Source organism: Temnothorax curvispinosus, unplaced genomic scaffold (assembly GCF_003070985.1).
Source record: "Temnothorax curvispinosus isolate PA1 unplaced genomic scaffold, ASM307098v1 QBEX01000748.1, whole genome shotgun sequence".
Lineage (NCBI taxonomy): Eukaryota > Metazoa > Arthropoda > Insecta > Hymenoptera > Formicidae > Temnothorax > Temnothorax curvispinosus.
In genome coordinates this window covers 1-20638 of record NW_020210528.1, presented here as the reverse complement: position 1 = coordinate 20638, position 20638 = coordinate 1, and the positions used below count along the sequence as shown (strand labels likewise).

Sequence of the window (20638 nt, the reverse complement as noted above, 5' to 3'; positions counted from 1 at the left end):
GGCATGGAGAAAAAGCTATTTTTATGTATAAAGACTTAGCTACGACACAACGAGTGTTCCTCCGTCATGACGCACCAACGGGAGCTTTGCAGCCACCATACGATGGACCATTCAAAGTTCTAAACAGAGGAGAGAAAACCTTCAAAATCCGCGTCAATGGTCGACCTGTCAACGTGTCAATCGATAAATTGAAACCCGCCTACATTCTGGAGCGAGAAGAACCGGAGCCAGCTCAGTCATCAACTGGAACCACACAAACTCCCGAAGAGCCACAGCAACAACAACGGACGAGAAGCGGACGTATATCACGTCCACCAGTCCGTTTCCAGGGGTTCTAAAACAACCAAGGGAGTTATGTGGCGGTCAGCTGTCCGCCACGTGCGCGGGACTGTACATACGCTACACGAATAGTATGACGGGATGCGCGCGGCGCGCAGCACGGATAGTAGCATAATATTGATCGGCGCGCGGCATGAGTATTGATCGGCGGGATAGTTCGGCGCGCACCGCTGCGCGGCGTATCTCTCTCGTAAGTAAGGTTCGACATCGATCCCTATATAAAGGGCAGCTCAGCGGGGCCTCCCCAGCGATCTTCGAGAACGCCAGTCAGGGCGTGCTACCTATCGGGGCCCCTGACATAATTCTCTTTTAATACGAAGCGTTGCTCTACTCTGGGCCTTCGTAAATACCTGCTTGGCAGGGCGTTAACTACGGTAAAGAGTCAACCGACACTCTGCCGCGGAAAGGTTTCCGGGGTCGTCGTGACCCAGCCCGTCGGGCGACTCCATACTCGGTGGAGACCAAGGCGCTGCTTTCTCCTACCACGGCTCCTGCTCCTGAGATCAAGACGCTGCCTCCTCTGACTACGGCCTCGGCTCCGACTCCTGTTCCTGTGACCCCCGACTCCTGTTTCTGTGACCAAGACGAAGAATCGCATCCTGATCACCAAGGTAGAAACTCTACCTCCTGGGAAACGTATCCTGCAGAACAAGTCCAAGACGAAGTGGAGATTTACCCCGATTGCCAAGTGGGGTCATACTGACCCAGCAACACTGAAATCGGTGGAAATCAAATCATCATCTATTCCAAGTCCGACTCCAGTCCTACCGAGCCCTACACCAGCTATAACTCCTGTTCCTGAGGCTACGACGCGGGATCCAATCCTAACCTCCAAGGTAGAAACCTTCCTACCTTGGAAGCTTGTACCCATCTCTGTTCCGGCTCCCAAGGACATATCGGCTCCTGAGATCCAGGCGAGGGACTCTATACCAATCTCTAAGATAGAAACCTTCCTACCGTGGAAACTCTATCCGATTGACGTTCCACCACGAGCTCCACGTGTCCGACGCCCTCTTCATCCTATCGATCTGGAGAACTCTGTGGCAACTCAAACAAACCACATTTTTAAGACGCCTACGCGACTACGATTTCATCAGACCCGACTGAGTCCCATTCCGTCCACTCCAAAAGACAAGCCTAGGACTCCCGGACGGAACCTGGTAGTCCCGCGAGATATTATTTGCGAGAAGAAAAAATCAGTTATCAAACAATTATTTAAAGAATAGTAATGCATATATTACACTACACAAAGATAACTTACACCAACACACACGACCATCTACACATTCATATAGAAGATATATTTATTTTGTGCAGAGAGCATGCGAGATTATACAGATTATTCCATTCTACGCTTTGCTCTATTATGATTCGTGTTGTGTTGGCATGATCAATACATGATCTGTTGGGTCGAAAGCCAGCTTGCTCCTGACGTAGAGACGGTTCAATCGCCTCCGCCATGCGCGTGTATACGATTTGGGCTAGTATTTTGGCCGAGCAATTCGGAAGTGTGATACACGCCAATTCTCGCAGTTCTTTAAGTCACCCTTCTTCGGCAATTTTACTATTAATCCGGTGTCCCAGCCATCTGGCAGTTCCTCGTTCTCCCACATGTCCTTTATGATTGGCTGATACAAGTTGGCCGTCAAATTTATATCGGCCTTGAGCAGCTCGGACGGGATGCCGTTGACGCCAGCGGCTTTATTGTTCTTCAAGTTGCGGATGGCTTTCTTTATTTCCGCAAGGGTAGGAGGGTCATCACTCAAACCAGGGAGCGTCCTCTCGTCTGTGACGTTATATTGGGGAGGTCTCGCCGGGCTGTTCTGTGGCTGTATTTTCAGTAGTTCTTTAAAGTGCTCACTCTATCGACCCAGTTGCTCTGCAGCTGTAGTAAGAAGCTATCCGTTTTGATTTCTTACCGGATAGTTACGAATGTTGTTCTTATTCGCTAGTGTTCGCGTGATAGTGTATAATTCCCGGGGTTTATTCGACTCGGCAGCGATCTGCGCCTTGTCTGCTAGGCTCTCCACCCATTTTCTTTTGTCATTTCTGGCTCTACGTTTTACTTGCTTATTAAGCTGCATGTAGCTCCTACTAGCGTTGTCTTTCTCGTCTAATGTTTTGGCATTGAGTATTTGTTGTTTCTGTTCCCTTCTCCGGTTGATCAGGTTCCATGTCTCCGACGTTAGCCACACGGCTTTATTTCGTTCTTTGAAGCCGATGACGCTCTCCGCTGAGTCAAGGATGGCACGCTTTACTACGTCCCATCTCTTCCTGCTGTCGCAATGCTACAAATCTGCCTCCGAGATCGCACTCTGTACTTTACTGACAAAGGCATCTTTATACTTGGGATCCTTAAGTTTTTCAGTCGCGAAATGTTTCCGCTTGTGTATATTCGTTTTTGCTTTGTACTTTGCTACTTCTATGCGCATTGCGCCGGTAACCAAGTGGTGATCACTAGCTACATCGGCGCCACGTCTTGCTCTTACATCCAGGAGAGAACCCCTCCACATTTTGCTGATCCTGATATGGTCAATTTGATTCATCGTCCGATTATCCGGGCAAATTCACGTTGCTTTGTGAATGTCCTTGTGTGGGAATATCGATCCCCCGATTATTAGATTCTGGGTCGAGCAGAATTCGGTGAGGAGCTCACCATTATTGTTCATTTGTCCTAGCGCGTGGGCGCCCATGACATGCTCCAGCCCGTTATTGTTTTGGCCGACTTTGGCGTTAAAGTCATCCATGAGCACTACAATGTCGGACTTTCAAAGATCTCTTATGGTTGCGGTTAGCTGTTCGTAAAAGAGATTTAGATTCTTCGTCTGAGACCTCAGTAGGGGCGTAACATTGGATAAAGGTTATGTTCCTGACTTTACTCCTTAATCTAACCTAGATTATTCTGTCACCGGTTTCCAGTTTATAAGTCCCCTTCTTGTGTTCCTGTTAAGTAGAATACCCACGCCTGAGGCGTGGGGTTCATTTGTTGGTTTGCCGGAGAAGAGAAGCATGTGCCCGTCCGAGGTGATGTGTTCACCCTGCTCGGACCATCTTGTCTCGCATAGACCGAGCACCTGGAGCCTATATCTATCCATTTCGTGAATGACTTGTGCCAGGCGTGAAGTTTCTAGCATTGTCCTGATGTTCCATGTTCCGAATCTGGTCCTGGATTTCATGTCAAAGGTCGTCTCCATCTGTGGGGTCCGGCTAATCTCTGTGTCGGTTTCAGTAATAGTGTTTTTTAAGATGGACGGGTTATTAACCCGCCGCACCCGAGTCCGATGGAGGGACTGTTTCCTCAGGGGCTGCCCTTGGACTTGCCTGCCGGTTTTGGTCCACTCCGGGTATTTTATTTCCCCGGTACTTTCTATTTCTAGCGGGCTTTCCCCGATCCGCTACCTGGGGAGGCGCTCGATGGGAGACCGGCAACTCCACACGGTATCGCCGATACCCCTTCTTTCTCCACACATCCACCTGGAAAAGCGGTGGTCGTGGAGGGCGAGTTCCCCATTGGGAGGGAGGTTCGACTTGGCGACGTGCCCCGAAAATTCCGGGGACACGTGCGCCCAGTAGCCACCGCCGCCTTCCACCAGATCCCCACCCCAGGTCCCCGAGAAAAAAAACCCCGCAGGATTTGAGATACCTGCCTGCGGTTGAACCCGGATCTCCAGAGTGTGAATCCACTGTCTAGCATTGGCGACCACTAACTTGCCTATGGTTTTATATACTAGTATATTATCATGTGTGATCATGTAAAGATAATTATATATGAATATATACTCTATAATGGATCTATCCATTGTATAACTGTTATAAATATTCTTCTAGTATATTATTTTACTTGATAATATAAAATTAATATAAAATATATTATTTTTAGTTTCAGTTTACACAATTGCGTTGTAAGTCCGACAAAGTCTATATTGGCACGCAGTAGTGCCAATTTAAAAAACTGAAACATGTATTTAATAATAATTGATATTGTGAAATATTATTAAGCATTAAGATCCGCTTCGACCGAAAACGGCACTTTTCATTGCTTATATGTTATTTTAAGTTTTCTTTTTTTTTCTAATTTTGCATAAAATACTTAATTTTTTTAATCGTAAATAGTGTGAAATTACCAGTAATAGTTCGTGAAAAAAACTGTTATATAATACATATTATAGTTCATATAAACAAATATATTAATCGTATTATTTTGCAAACATAGGTACCTTATAATTTGAACTGAAAATAATATAATCGTATATGAAATGATATAGTCATATAAGATTATACGTATATGATCAGATTAGAATATTGCATCTCAAAGTATCCGATAGATGGCATTCGATGTGATCTGTTTGTAGGAATTCGCGGTGATCGAAATTTTACTATAGGCCGGGATGGCCAATCAGGTTCACGTGTTCAAGTAATGACTCGGGTTATTAGAAAATCATATATTTACAAGAACGTAATGTCACAAAGTATGTACAGTTAATGATAAGTATTTACACTGGTGAGTAAAGAACTCGGTAATGAGGTAGGTCACGGACCTCGCGTAACAAAGTATAATATACGAATTATCGTGAGCACTATGCAAATGTACGTGACGATGATATCTGACTATAAAAACGTAAATGTAATCCGTCCGTTACTGTTGAGACACGAGATACGAGTGTCGTTTCGGCCGTTGTAGGTGCACACGCTTGCGATTGCGGCGCTGGCATGTGAGTCTTGAGGCGGCTCTCCATCGCTCCGTATTCCGGCCAATGAGGTGTGAGAGTCGCGTATTTCGCGTATTTCTCGTATTTAAAATTTGACAGTGTTACAAGAACGGCATCAAAAAGACACGACACTGTCTTGCGCTATTCTCGCGCGACGCTGTCTCGGAGTGACACAATTTTTGTATCAGTTATATTGTGAAGTTTACTCTTATAATAAAGTAGCACGCTTAAAAAATAACATTTGAAAATATATAACAACTTTCTAAAACTTATTTAAATATATATGTCCTTATATATAATCTTATATAATCATATATCTTATATAATCATATATATAATCATATGTCGGTAGTCAAAGCGAGTCGGTAGTCACTAATGCTAGTCGCCGGATTCACGTTCCGGAGATCCGGGTTCAACCCCAGGCAGGTATCACAAATCCTGCGGGGGTTTTTTCTTGGTGATCCGGGTGGGGGTCTGGTGAGGGGCGACGGTGGCTACCAGGGTGCGCGCTTCCTCGAAATTTTCGGGGGACGCCACCAAGTCGAATCTTCCTCCTAATGGGAAACTCGCTCTTCGCCTTCCCAGGATGGGATAGGTGGGGAAAAGAGAAGATCTCGGCGCTACCTGGGGGAGCCTGTAACCCCCTAAAGACACGTCCCCCGGATGGCGATGGGGGAACGCTCGTCAGGTTCGCTTGAAGAGTAGGAGTGAAATAAAATAGCTCCCGCGGACCAAAACAGGTACTCGCCAACACGTCTGGCAAGCGTGGCGTTTTAAATATAATGCGCCAAAAAACCTTCACCATGAAATGTCGAACTCGAAAACAAAATTACCCCAGGCGAGTAGAGCGGGACGCTCGGAATCTCGTACTGACACGTCAGTCTGCCTCATGGATTCTGGGGGAGGCACAAATTCAATGAATGGATGGAAACGAAAACGGAATACGGAACACAAGCGTACCAACAAGACCCTCTACATTGCGTCGTATAACATTCGCACAATGAGACTCGAAGAACATCTGATCAACCTCGAAAATGAATTAGAAAACATCAAGTGGGACGTCCTCGGAATAAGCGAGACCAAGCTGAGTGGGGAAGCGGTCACAATCATGAAGTCTGGACATATGCTTCTTCAAAAGAACTCTGACATATCGGAGGTGTGGCCCTGCTAATTCATAAAAAATTGAAACACCTTGTAATCAAAACCAAAGCTATATCGGACAGGGTAATTTATGTAGTGCTAAGACTTAACAACAAGTGCAGCATACAAATAATACAGGCCTACGCACCAACTTCAGCTTCGACAGAGGAAGACATTGAGCAGTTCTATGAAGACCTGACAGCAGCAAAAAGTGCGGAAAAGACCAAGTTTACCATTATAACTGGTGACTTTAATGCTAAAATTGGAGCGATGACATAGGCGGACCCTCCGTACATCGGTGCCTTTGGTCTGGGCACGAGAAACCCAAGGGGACAAGTGATGATGGACTTCCTGAGCAAAGAGAAAATATACTGTTTAAGGGGATCCTGCAGCCGTATAATTTACCGACATTATCGTTTTTCGATTTTTTAATTGGCTTAATTGCAAAAATCTTTTACAGAATTAAAGTACGCACTAAAATCTGGGGTAACAAACGCGATTTTATATCAAAAACACCCAAAAATTAAAAATATTACTTATTTGGGCACATACGCATCTGTCACATGACGACAATATTTGCTTATAACAAAAATTCTGCAGTTTATACATACATAATGTTTATCATCTGCCCTTGGGAAAACATGTAGGAATAATATCGTGCAAGTAAAAGTAAGATTCAATGCGTACAAAAAAAGATCCATCGAAAAATTATTTTAGTAATGCAAATACGGATGCAGAATGACAAGAAGAGCAGCAACAGTAGTTGTTGGATCTTGCGAGAGATGGCGAGCAATCGAAAAAAGGACAGATGTCATTTCGTTAGACAAAGACAGATATAGGAAAAACAAAATTAGAAAGGTTGACATTATCGACATCGAGGAAGTTTGCCAGTCACTGCAGGATCCCCTTAAACACCTTCTTTAAAAAACATCCCAAAAGGAAGTGGACATGGAGAAGTCCGGACAGCACTATCAAAAACGAAATGGACTATGTGCTAGCCACTGACAAGTGCATTTGTGCAGATGTGTCAACCCTAAATCGTTTTGACACGGGCAGCGACCACAGGTTGGTGAGAACAAAAGTCCTAGTGGATACTCGGCTCGAGAGGAAACGTCTCATGAATAAAAAGGTCAGGCCAACATTAGCAGAGCTAAGAGGGAAGGAAGAAGAATATAAGACTACGCTCGAACAGAAACTAAAACCAACCGAAAAGCTACAAAAACTAGAACTAAATGCGCTGTCAACACAAATCACAAACAGCATCCGAAGTGCCGTAAGAAAAGTGTGCTCACTTCAGAAGCGTGGGAACTCAAAACTTAGTCCAGACTGAAAGGCAAATCAGAGAAAGAAGAAGAACGAGCAGGGATTCACCGGAATATAAAGACCTAAACAAGGCCGTAAGAAAAGCGATTAGAAAAGACAAAAGAGCGTACAACACGCGAGTAATCAAAGAAGCCATTAAAAACAATATGAACATGAGAGTTCTGCGCTTCAAACTGTCAAAAGGGAAGGTAGTAATCCATAAGATAAAGAACAATCTAGGAGAGGTAGTAACAGAGAGGGACGGAATCGCAGCGATCATTGAAGACTTCTATCGAAAACTTTACAGCCAATCAGCTCCAAATCCGAACCAGCAAGGACGACCAAGACAGACAATTCTGAACGTAGGATCCGAAGATTTACCAGACATTAACAAGTCAGAACTGGAAGCAGCATTGAAACAACTAAAAAACAACAGAGCACTAGGGGAAGACCGGATAACAGTCGAGATGCTCAAGGTTGGAGGGGAAGAATTAGAAAAAGCACTCCTGGTACTACTGAACAGATGTCTGGAAGAAGGCAGGATCCCTGACTCGTGGCAGAACGCAGAGGTCATCCTGCTCTTGAAGAAGGGCGACTGCACGAATATGGAAAATTACAGACCCATTAGTCTACTCTCAATCCTTTATAAGCTGTTATCCAAAATAATAACGAATCGTTTAAGCTAAAAGCTCAATTTCTACCAACCCATAGAACAGGCAGGATTCAGAAGAGGGTACAGCACGAATGACCATATACAAACAGTACGCACACTTATAGAAAAATGCACCGAGTACAATGTCCCACTGCATATGGCCTTCATAGACTACCACAAAGCCTTCGACTCAGTTGAGACATGGGCAGTGCTTGAAGCATTGGATAAAGCACAAGTTGACTCTAGATATTCTAACTTGATCAAATTCATATACGAGCATGCCACCCTGCACGTTAAAATGGAAGAGGATTGTACTACAGGTAGAATCCCTATCAAGAAGGGTGTGAGACAGGGCGATACGATTTAAACAAAACTTTTCACCTTGGCGCTGGAAGATGTATTTGGGAGGCTAACATGGGATCAAAAAGGGATCAATATTGATGGGAAACGTTTAAACCATCTCCGTTTCGCGGATGACATCATATTCAGCAGCGATGCAAACGAGCTCGCAACAATGATACAAGAACTCAGGGAAGCTTCCCAAGCAGTTGGCCTGAGAATGAACCTCCAGAAGACGAAAATCATGAGCCCCACCAATATACTAGTTAGCATCGATAACCACATTCTCGAAATGGTAGAAGAATACGTGTATCTAGGGCACAAGATCAAGCTAGGAAAAAATAACCAGACAGCTGAGATCACTAGAAGAATCGGCTTGGCGTAGACAGCGTTCGGCAGATTAAGCTACGTCCTCCGAGAACCAAAAATCCCAAACAACCTCAAACGGAAAGTGTATGATATGTGCATATTACCAGTTGCGACATATGGACTCGAAACAATCACTCTCATAGCGAACAGCGCAAACCGACTAAGAATCTGTCAGAGGGCAATGGAGCGAAGAATGCTGAAAATCAGCCTGAGGGATAAAATCCGAAACGAAGAGATAAGGAAAAGAACAGGAGTTGCCGACGTGGTTGAACGAGCAAGTAGACAAAAGTGGCAATGGGCGGGACATGTTGCGAGAAGCAACACCAAATGGACCAAGGTCCTGATGCAATGGAGACCAAGAGAGTCCAAAAGAAGCATTGGCCGACCACAAATGAGATGGCGAGATGACATCCAACGCCACGCAGGAAAGAGGTGGATGCAGACAGCACAGGAGAGAAAGACATGGAAGGAAATGGAAGAGGCCTATGTCCAGAAGTGGATAAAAACAGGCTAAAGAAGAAGAAGAAGAAGAATCATATATGACCATATAAACTCTTATCAGGCCAAAATTCATATATGATATGATAGTTTCCTATATGAGAATATAACACACTATAAGAGATATTTTTGATGTTTTTATATAATCTTATATAATTATATATGATCATATAAGAGCTTATGCGGCCAAAATTCATATATAAGCATATAAGACCGCTTCTTATATGAGCATATAAGACATTATAAGGGTTTTTTTTTTCCCGGATAGTTCAAATACTTGCGGATTTGACAGTTTATATAGTCCATGTTGGCGTTTCCGGGCGTAACTCCGTTGCGCCAATTAGCGTAAGCGCGGGTTCTACCCCGACAGGAATAAGGCGTGCGATTGAGTGAGGACACTTTATGGTTAACAATCTAGCAAAGCTCTCGTTTAATCAACGTCTGTACAATCTTAGGCAAGGTTTATAATCGACACACTGTTACAATAGTCAGGCGCGGTAGCAGGTTCACCTGCATGTAGCGAGCACGTGATTCGAGAGTGTTCATAGGGCGCGAAGCACGTGATGCGTGAGTGTTCGCCGGTCCCGAGTGTGAGAGCGCACTTGTGGCGCTGACAATTAGCGAGCGCACTTGCGGCGATTAATTAGCTGGCGCACTTTAGCGCGTTCCATTAGCTGGCGCACGTGTAACGCCTAATGTAGCTGCACTCAGCACTTACACGCATGAGCCAAGGAAAATCTGCCGAGCGCGATACGGCAACGGCGATTAACGGGCACACAACGGTGCGGAAAGAAGCGCGCACAAAGACGCGAATATTCACCGGGTGCGACGATGAAATTGCAGGCGCACAGAGGCGCAGTGTAATGAACGCACAGAGGCGCGATAAGCGGGCGCAGTAGCTGCGCAGTAACAAGCGGGCGCACGAACGCGGTATTTTTCGTATGCACGACGGCGTGGAGCAACCACGTGAAACGGAGTACTTGTCGCTACTACTGAGACCGGAGCTTTCGCGGTCCCGTTTCGAGAGTTTTCGGGCGCGCGACACGTATTGACCAATAGTTTTTATTTGCTGGATCACGCGATCCAGGCATGGCAGGATCAATAACGCGTCGGGAGAGACTTCTTGGTCAGGGGTTAACGCGGGGTGTGGCGCGAAATCAACTCTTTCAGAGAACCAACCAGGGATGGCGTTACGCGTGTCTAAATCGATCCGCGATCGCGACGGAAAATCCTGAACAGTCCATATATTTGCAAGTGCAACTATGTATGAAGCTTTCAACAATACTTCAAAAACAGAATCTACAGAAATGTTTACATTTATTAAACAATATCTAGAGGAAGGACCGACCAAGAGAATTTATAAAAAAAAGAGCGAAACTGTTAAAAAAGGTAGAATTTTTTATTCGAAATGGAGCAACTTTTGATATAATAATTATTGATGCTCTTTCCAATATAAATAATTTATTTGAGCAGGTATTTAAGGAAAATCCGAGTTATAAAATTACAAATACATGTAACAAATGTCAAAATAGTAAATCTCGGTCGGGAATTATTTTACCCATTCAAACAAAAATAATAGAAGAATATGGGTATAAAAAATTAGACGAAGCCATTACAGAGTATGTGACAGAAATGTCTATTAAAACTTGTAAAACGTGCAACAAGAGCATTCAAATGGAGATAGAATACGGATCACATGTGTTAATTAAACATAGTATATCAGTCAGCAAACATACGACTTAAATAATTTTACCGATCATATTACCCTTAATGACTGTGAATATAAATTAACAAGAATAATTAATTATTATGGCGGTACGTCAATCAATTCAGTAGGACATTACACAGCATTCATTAAATATAATGAGAACTGGACAGAATTTGACGACTGGAGCCGTAGGCCAAGTAGAGTTAAAATTAATGCTACACTAAAACTACATTTGATAGTATATATTAAAGTCCAGTAAGTAAATCCTGAAAAAAGTCCATCCCAAAAAAAGAGATAAAAAAAGTTATTGCTTAAAACATAAAAAAATTTAAAAAGTTATAAAATCTTGAAAAAGTTAAAAAAACATTAAATAAAAAAACAGCAAAAACAATTAAAAAAGGCCAAATTTCGAGCAATAATAGGTGTTGAAATTTATATATTCAAATATTACAAATTACAAACAAATTGGTTTACGTTTCGGCCATACTTGGCCTTTCTCAGAACCGCAATTTCATAAATAACGTCGAATTACAAATAAAGGACTCAGATACGATCCGGCGCTACGATTTATTGTCGAATGTTAGTCAAATTTAACGCTAAATCGGTCGTTCATTACGTTGCAATGCTTATGTGCGTCCATGGGTTGGTGCGAACGAAAGCCATTGTCGCCAGACCCTCTTAGTGGCAACTGAATCAAATTTTGAAATTTCGTAGGACACGCGAATTTAATAATTGAGTTTGACTCGTAAAAGTGGACTTACATAAGCGGTCGGTACCACAGGAACGCAAGAGAATTCTTTCCATGGTCAATTGGAGCGAGTGTTCGTAGTTAAAGATCGCAGACGACCGAGAAAACATTTCCATCGCAAGGGCAGAGCAACGGAACGACACTGTGTCGTCTGCGATCTTTAGCTACGAACACCCGCTCCTGATTGACGATGGAAAGAATTCGCTTGCGTTCCGTTGCTCTGCCCTTGCGATGGGAACGTTTTCTCGGTCGTCTGCGATCTTTAACTACGAACACTCGCTCCAATTGACGATGGAAAGAATTCTCTTGCGTTCCTGTGGTACCGACCGCTTATGTAAGTCCACTTTTACGAGTCAAACTCAATTATTAAATTCGCGTGTCCTACAGAATTTCAAAATTTGATTCAGTTGCCACTAAGAGGGTCTGGCGACAATGGCTTTCGTTTGCACCAACCCATGGACGCACATAAGCATTGCAACGTAATGGACGACCGATTTAGCGTTAAATTTGACTAACATTCGACAATAAATCGTAGCGCCGGATCGTATCCGAGTCCTTTAATTGTAATTCGACGTTATTTATGAAATTGCGGTTCTGAGGAAGGCCAAGTATGGCCGAAACGTAAACCAATTTGTTTGTAATTTGTAATTTAAATATATAAATTTCAACACCTATTATTGCTCGAAATTTGGCCTTTTTTAATTGTTTTTGCTGTTTGCTTCATCGAGCGTAATTTTTTAGTTATTTATTAAATAAAAAATTACAAAAATACACAGCAAAAAGAAAAGAAAGGAAAAAATTACAAAAGTATCCAGCAAAAAAGAAAAAAATAAAAAAATTACAAAAATATTTAGTAAAAAAGAAAGAAAGAGAAAAGACAAGAGACCAAATAATTCTCAACATCCAAAACTAAAGTGCTTTTTAGGCTCTTGTTCTGGTCTTAAAAATTTTGTTCTGAGTTGTTCCAGTGGAGAACACAATAGTTTTAACGCGGGAAGCCTGGAACTAGATTTTTAACTAAGAACATAAAAAAATAATATTTCCGATGAAGAGTAAAGTACTCTTTAGGTTCTTGTTCTGGTCTCAAAAATTTTGCTCTGAGTTGTTCTAGTGGAGGATATAATAGTTTTAAAACGGAAAGCCTGAAACAAGATTTTTAACCAAGAAAATAAAAAAATAATATTTCCGATGAAGAGTAAAGTACCCTTTAGATTCTTGTTCTGGTTTTAAAATTTTTGTTCTGAGTTGTTCAACGCGGTTAGAAATATGTTCTAGATCGACAGTCTTGTAAGTCATTTTGTTTACGAATAAATGGCCAAAAACTGTTATTTAAAAAAATTTTTTTTTTCAATATCTCTTAAAGAAGTTTTTAACCAATCGAACTAATACTTTGGAACAACTAGAACAACCTTGAAAAGTTTGATTTTCGAAAAATGGGGTGCCAGGTCAGAAAATCGTTTTTATTAATTTTCCGCGAACATTTTTATTTTAAAAATTAGATCTTTTGGAACAATTTAGAACAAGTCTAGAACAACTTGGAACCACTTTTAGAATTTCAAAACTTCAAAAATGGGATGCTAACTTCACACAGATACTGGATACGAATAAAGTTTCGAAAACAACTTACTTCCGATTTTGATGAAACTTTGTGAAAGGCTTTATTTTGCATTAAAATGAAAGCCCTTAAAAGGAATTTTGGCGACTCTTATGATAAAGCCATCTTTTAAGATAAAATGTACAATCAACTGTACTGTAACCACAACGAACAACTATACAAATCAACAAACATGTTTTCATGTAAATTCAAAAGGCCCTACCCATTTTTTCACGCGTGGGAAGTTGTAAATCCTTGTGGCATCTTGTTTCGCACGGAAAGTATATGCGTGGAGGTAGTAGGTTCCGCCCCGCTGCGGGGGGCTCCACCTAAAAAAAAAAACTAACCTAACCCAACCCAATTGTTGTGTGGATGGAAAAGTATATGCATGAATACAATAGATTCACACGAGATCTATCATTGTATATACGGTACGGATTTTCAACTTTCCACGTGAACCGAAGTCCACCCCTGCCTGCGGGGGACGATAAAAACATGAAATTATTCAATAAAAACAGTATATATTCATATAAGTAGAAAAGGGCTGTAAGGGTCACAACGCGGATCACGGTGCGTTTAAATATAAATGTGATTTATTCCTCGATTTACAAAAATCCAAACATTTCGGCTCCTGTCCGAGCCATCCTCAGTGGTATAATATTAACATCAAAAATATATATTCTCCCTTAACATGGTGAGTTTACTTGTTTCAATTTGACAGAAACTTCCCACACAGCACATAATATTGCAGAAATATTGCAGTAATATTGCAATATAGTGGAAATATTACGTATTACAATGAAATATTACTGATGTATTACACGTTTTTAAATAATATTGAAATATTACAGTAATATTGCTGCAATATATTGTTGAAATATAATACTTTAAGTAGCAAAATAATGTCAAATGAACTTTTAATGACATCTTATTGACGTCATTAAGACGTTATTAAGGTATCACACAATAATACGTATTGCACAGATAATATATACCAGTTAAAGAATTTTGGACTAAAAGAAAGAAAAATCTAAATAAAAAAATGTGATGAAATTAAAAGAGACTGACTTGTACTTTTGGGGAATAAAAGTGATTAAGATAAATTTTATAAGTGGTGGTATTTAATTTTATAACTTGTTATTTGTTTTGTAATAATAAAAGGTAATTATATATACAATTAATTGTTAATTAAGAGCCAGTAAGTAAATTGATAATAAAATAAATGGATAAAATTTAAAATTTATATTTCTTATATAATCATTATTAAACTTTTCAAATTACGAGTTTGTCACACGGATAAACAGAACGTTTCTGAGTGCGTAAGTGGAGGGAAGAACGCTAGTGTGTGTGGCTATGCGCTTGGTCGCAGCACCGACCCCCACCATTCCCGGTCTTCTCTCGCTGTCTTTTACATGGCTCCGTGGGACCACGCAATCACGTGTACGACACCGCACACAAACAATCGTTTTAATTTCAGGTAATTTTTCTTTATTTAATAAATATTGTTCACACAAATATTTTTAAAAGTATTTTTGTATAATTATTACTAATATGTACATTGTACATATATATTTGGCGATTTGTTTGTAAATCCAAAAATAGAGATTACGTGGCATAATGGCCCATATGTAGCACAACAGCGCCTGAAAAGCGTTTTGAAAGCGCTACTGCGGGTGCAGGAATTAAGCGCTTTTTTAGCGCTTTAGAAGCATATTACCGCTTTAAAAGCGCTTTCAAAATCCACTAGAAAAAGCGTTTATAAGCGCGTAAGACCAGCGCAGAAAAAAAATGCAATTTTATAGCGATCAAAGCGCGCTCAAAATCCGTTCAAAAAGCGTATTATAAGCGCATTATAAGCGCGTAGATTAATATAGTGTGGAAAACGTTATTGAAATAAATAGTCATGAAATAATACATAATATTATGTATTTTAATACTGATTTGTTACAAATTGGTTGAAATTTTTATGGCATTTAACCATTGATAGTTAATTGATAAGCATTCTTACATGTCAAACATAATTGGGAACATAATTGGAAATAATCTATTTCGATTTTTTTTACGAACTTTTGCGATAAAAAATAAAATAAAATGCTTCTGCGCTGCATTTACGGATAGCCGTGCGAATATCGACTCCATCTTGGTTATAACCACTCGTGTATATAGTCCCGCTTTCGTTGTTACCTCTTGTCACCTGTAAAACAAATTTTTACATTTATACCTGTAGTTATAGAATTTCATATATTTTCCTTTGACAACCTCTATTTTGACATTGCAAAAAACATAACAAAAAAGTATCTGTACCTATAGGGGAGGTAATTAACCTTTGAAAAATCTTTATTATTTTGGCAAATCAACATTATTTATGGCTCTCCTCTTTGAATTACTTCGAAGCCACGTACTTATGGAGTCTGTGACTTTTGATCTCGAAAAATTTCCTTTATATTGTTTGCCACATGCATCTGAAAAAAGATTTAAAAAATTACAATATTATGCATGAGAAATACTAAATACAGGATTTAAGTTGATAAGTTAAGGGGATCCTATAGCGAAGACCGAACTTCCTCGACGTCGGTAATGTCAACATTTCTAATCCTGTTTTCTATGTTATATATCTATATCTGTCCTTGTCTAACGAGAGGCATCTGTCTTTGTTCGATTGCTGCGCCATCTCTCGCTACACGCAATACTGCTTATCCTATCAACCTGAATGTGCTTTTGCTTAATAAAACTTCATTTTACAAAATCTTTTTTTCTAGTTGAATCTTAGTTTTATTTACACAATATTGTTCCTACATGTTGTCCCTACGTCGCGTTGGTGTCATTATATGTATATAAACTGCAGTAATTTTGTTATTGTCGTCAGATGACAGTTGTATGTGCCCAAATTAGTAAAATTTTCAATTTTTTTTCGTTTCCGATATGAAATCGTATATCGCGATGTAGATTTTTGTATGTACTTTAATTCTAGACCAAAAACTTGCAATTCTGTAAAGCCAATTCAAAGATTCCTTAAAATGAAAAAATGTCGGTAACTACCGTCACTATAGGATCCCCTTAATCATCATATTTATTAAGAGTAGATCAAGTGTATTTTAAGGGGGAAGCCTCATGTAACCAGTAAAAAAAATCGAAAAAATTTTATTGCACAAATCATTAGTATAATATCTCTAGAATATGTTCCCAAAGTTCCAGAGCAAAATTCGAACTTGAAATAAGCGATTTTATACCTGAGCGTTACGCAAGTAAAGCGCGCGCTCCGAGAACTTGAAACTTTAAACGCGTTTTTCTCAAAACCATGTTTTTCAAATTGGCGTGCAAGATTACTGATAAACTATTCGACCAATCGACTTGCCCTTTGGCATGCATGTAGATAACTAAATACCATTGTCTTTAAACCTACTTGTTTAGTCATTTTACATGAGGCTCCCTCTTTAAGAGGACTGAAAGTAAGAGTTTCATGTTTTTTTTCTCAGAATTTTCAATAACTTACCAATAATGCACGTACCACACTTTAGTGACTTGATTCCTTTTTTTATCTCTGTCCCTGTCCAATTCAGTTGTGATGCAACCTCAGGAGAGAAAATCTTCTTACATATACTTAGCCATTTCTCCTTCGTGTACCCCTCTCCCAGCTACAACACTAAAATGGGATACCTGTACAGAAAAAAAGTTATTAGCAAAAAGTTATATCAGAGAGAAAGATGAGAGTGGTCATGCCCGCGTTTTGGCTGTACCCGTATCCTGTCGGTATGTGCACGTTTTTGTGGTTCTCTTCCGTGCTATGTCCACGATTTTTTGATTTTCTTTGGAAATAAAACTAAAAAATCGTGAATCTAACGGAAGAGAACCAAAAAATCGTGAACATAACATGAAAAAAACTCCAAAATCGTTGACATTTTACTACAAAATAGTGGACGTAGCACGGAAGAGAACCACAAAAACGTGCACATACCGACAGGATACGAGTACAGCCAAAACGCGGGCATGACCACTCTCATCTTTCTCTCTGGTTATATTGATGTGTTGAGATAAGTTGCTAAGTTTTCATAAATGCAGGACATTAAATATTTACCGCAAAATCATAGTTGTCGCCGTTTTGGAGAAACAACTCAGTTCCAAATTGAATATGTGCTCGAGGATTTTCAATATGAATTTCATTATTGATAGCTTCCTCTTGTGAAGCATTAAGAATTTCTTGGAGTTGATCTCGAGCAGCAGATGCTGCCTGATGCTTTATGTAGCTCGTTTTAAGAATCTTCTTTGGAGGCATGGTTACTTAATAAACAAAAATAAATAAAACAAATAGAATGAATTCAATGCTAAATATCTGATTTAAAGTTTTATAAGAGTGTCTCAAATTTTGTAAACCCATTCCTTGAAAAATCCAGGATTTTCCAGAAATTTTTATCAAAATTCCAAGTAAAATTAGAGAATTTTTTAATGCAGCTTTAAAACAATTTTATTTTACTACACACGCATTTTTTAGTATTCTTTAAGTATGTAATTACAAAGAAAAGCCACTTAAGATTTGAAATTAAATTAAAGAAAGTACTACAAGAAAATAATATGAACTAATGTCATATAACAATCTGTCTACTGTATATGGATGTAGCTTATCAGAAGTACAGAATTCGAAAGATGGTAAAAGATGCAACGCTAATTTAGAATGATAAAGGATATTATTGTTATATCAATTGAATAATACATATTGCGGAATTATGCACTAAAGAATTAACATTGAGCTATTAATTATATAGACTGGACAATATATTTATCAAATGATTGACAATAAAATGTTATTTAAATATTGAACGTAACAGAAATATATAAATTTTATTTTTAAATTTATATTTGATATCTCTTTCTGACAAAATTATTTCTTACATTTTCTGTATCCAGTGATGAAATGTTTGAGAATTTCAGAAAATGTTCAGAAAGAAGTAGATGCACTTAAAGAACAAATAAAAGCTTTAAAAACATACATTTAAACTACTTTGTGTTCTCAAAATATTATTCAGTTATTTAGCTATTTATAAATATTATTCAGCTTTTCTTAGAATACATAAATTACGTTTGTTATTACATTTTAAACAGAACTTGTTTAACTTGTTTGTTGCATCTACTTCTTTCTAAGCGTTTTCTAAAATTCTCAAACGTTTCATCACTGGATACAGAAAATGTAGGAAATAATTTTGTCAGAAAGAAATATCAAATATAAATTTAAAAATAAAATTTATATATTTCTGTTACGTTCAATATTTAAATAACATTTTATTGTCAATCATTTGATAAATATATTGTCCAGACTATATAATTAATAGCTCAATGTTAATTCTTTAGTGCATAATTTCGCAATATGTATTATTCAATTGATATACAATAACAATAATATCCTTTATCGTTCTAAATTAGCGTTGCATCTTTTACCATCTTTCGAATTCTGTACTTCTGATAAGCTACATCCATATACATTAGACAGATTGTTATATGACATTAATTCATATTATTTCCTTGTAGTACTTTCTTCAATTTAATTTCAGATCTCAAGTGACTTTTCTTTGTAATTACATACTTAAAGAATATTAAAAAACGCGTGTGTAGTAAAATATAATTTTTAAACTATTTTTTTCTTGGAAGAGATTTGTGTTAAATATTTTTTGTAGTATTTAAAATATGTCGATGTTTAAGTTTTTTACGAGAAAGTTTTATTGTACTACCAAAGACTGGTATAAGTTTAAATAAATAAAAATCTTTTTCTATATATATATAAAACATACAAAAATATAAAATAAATCTATATTATTATTAAGAAAGAATAAATATCTAAATATTAAAAAAGATTTTTATTTATTTAAACTTATACCAGTCTTTGGTAGTCAATAAATCAAGAGAATCAAGAGAAGATACACGGTAGTATCTCGTAACAAGTAATACTTATGGGAAAATTCATGAGTAACCACGTCCGAACACGTTAACAATTTCGCTGTTTTGATTGTTATTATTAGCTAGTTAGTATATTAACTAATCTATAACGTAGCACCAGGTTCCTGTTCCCACTTATGTTGTCAGGGACGACACAACTAGGCAGCAAAATTAAATCTTGGAATAAAAAAAAAACAGAATTAGAACACAAAAACAAATAAATGCATATAATATATATATTTGTAGAAATACATGAACCGTATCGTAACCTCTGGGTGCGTTCCGAATTTGTACATCAAACGCAGAGCACTATTTATTCTTCTTAAACGTTCGATGAACATCAAGGACAAATAATATATATACGCTATGCGTCTGATGCGCAATTCGGAACGGACTCTCTGCTAAAAAATGCTTGCATATATTACAAGCCGGGGTAATTATACGACTTAAGGGGATCCTGCAGCCGTATGATTTACCGACATTATCGTTAATCGATGGATCTTTTAATTGGCTTTACAGAATTGCAAGTTTTTGATCTAGAATTAAAGTCCGCACAAAAATCTAGGGTGGAAAACGCGATTTTATATCAAAAGCACCAAAAAATTAAAAATATTACTTATTGGGGCACATACACAGCTGTCACCTGACGACAATATTTGCTTAAAACAAAAATTCTACAGTTTATACGTACATAATGTTTATCATCCACCCTTGGGAAAACATGTAGGAATAATATCGTGTAAGTAGAAGTAAGATTCAATACGTACAAAAAAAGATCCATCTAATAATTATTTTAGTAATGCAAATACGGATGCAGGATGACAAGAAGAGCACCAACAGTAGTTGCCGGATCTTGCGTAAGATGGTGAGCAATCGAAAAAAGGACAGATGTCATTTCGTTAGACAAAGACAGATATAGGGAAAACAAAATTAGAAAGGTTGACATTATCGACCTCGAGGAAGTTCGCCAGTCACTGCAGGATCCCCTTAAGTATTTTTACACGCGTACAAATATATGAGAAACTACTTACAGAGTATCCACGTCCGAAGACGACGACGACCTTGATGACTAGTTCAGACAATATTGGTTCAAGCTCCCTTGATCAGGGGTTATACGACCATATTACTCAAAATATATGCGTTTATTCTTTTTACTCTGATAACGATAGCGATTGTAAGCGAGCGAATGAGACGATGAGACGGAGCGTTATAGGGAGTAATGGCGACAGCCAATGGGCGAGCGAAGGAGTGAGCCGAGACGGCACTAAAGCGTGAGCGTTGGTAAGCGTGTGTGTGTGTAAGAGAGTCAGTGAGA

General features: G+C 38.9%; 1 protein-coding gene, 1 long non-coding RNA gene and 1 pseudogene across 2 annotated transcripts; 1 reads left to right on the top strand and 2 right to left on the bottom strand.

The window, feature by feature from the left end:
* Positions 1–1820: 1820 nt before the first annotated feature.
* LOC112458024 lies at positions 1821–3533 on the bottom strand. The gene is made up of 5 exons (XM_025021417.1): positions 3299–3533; positions 2911–3091; positions 2666–2862; positions 2259–2572; positions 1821–2168 (listed from the first exon to the last, which is right to left on the bottom strand). The coding sequence occupies exons 1-5, from the start codon at positions 3531–3533 to the stop codon at positions 1821–1823; spliced, it is 1275 nt and encodes a 424-aa protein (XP_024877185.1).
* A 2323-nt stretch (positions 3534–5856) lies between these two features.
* LOC112458020 lies at positions 5857–7688 on the top strand (annotated as a pseudogene).
* A 7632-nt stretch (positions 7689–15320) lies between these two features.
* On the bottom strand, positions 15321–20480 carry LOC112458008. Its single transcript, XR_003041175.1, has 6 exons — positions 20355–20480; positions 19336–19500; positions 17474–17676; positions 16907–17055; positions 15703–15860; positions 15321–15592 (listed from the first exon to the last, which is right to left on the bottom strand). It is a non-coding gene; the product is annotated as an uncharacterized LOC112458008 (long non-coding RNA).
* Between the last annotated feature and the right edge of the window lie 158 nt (positions 20481–20638).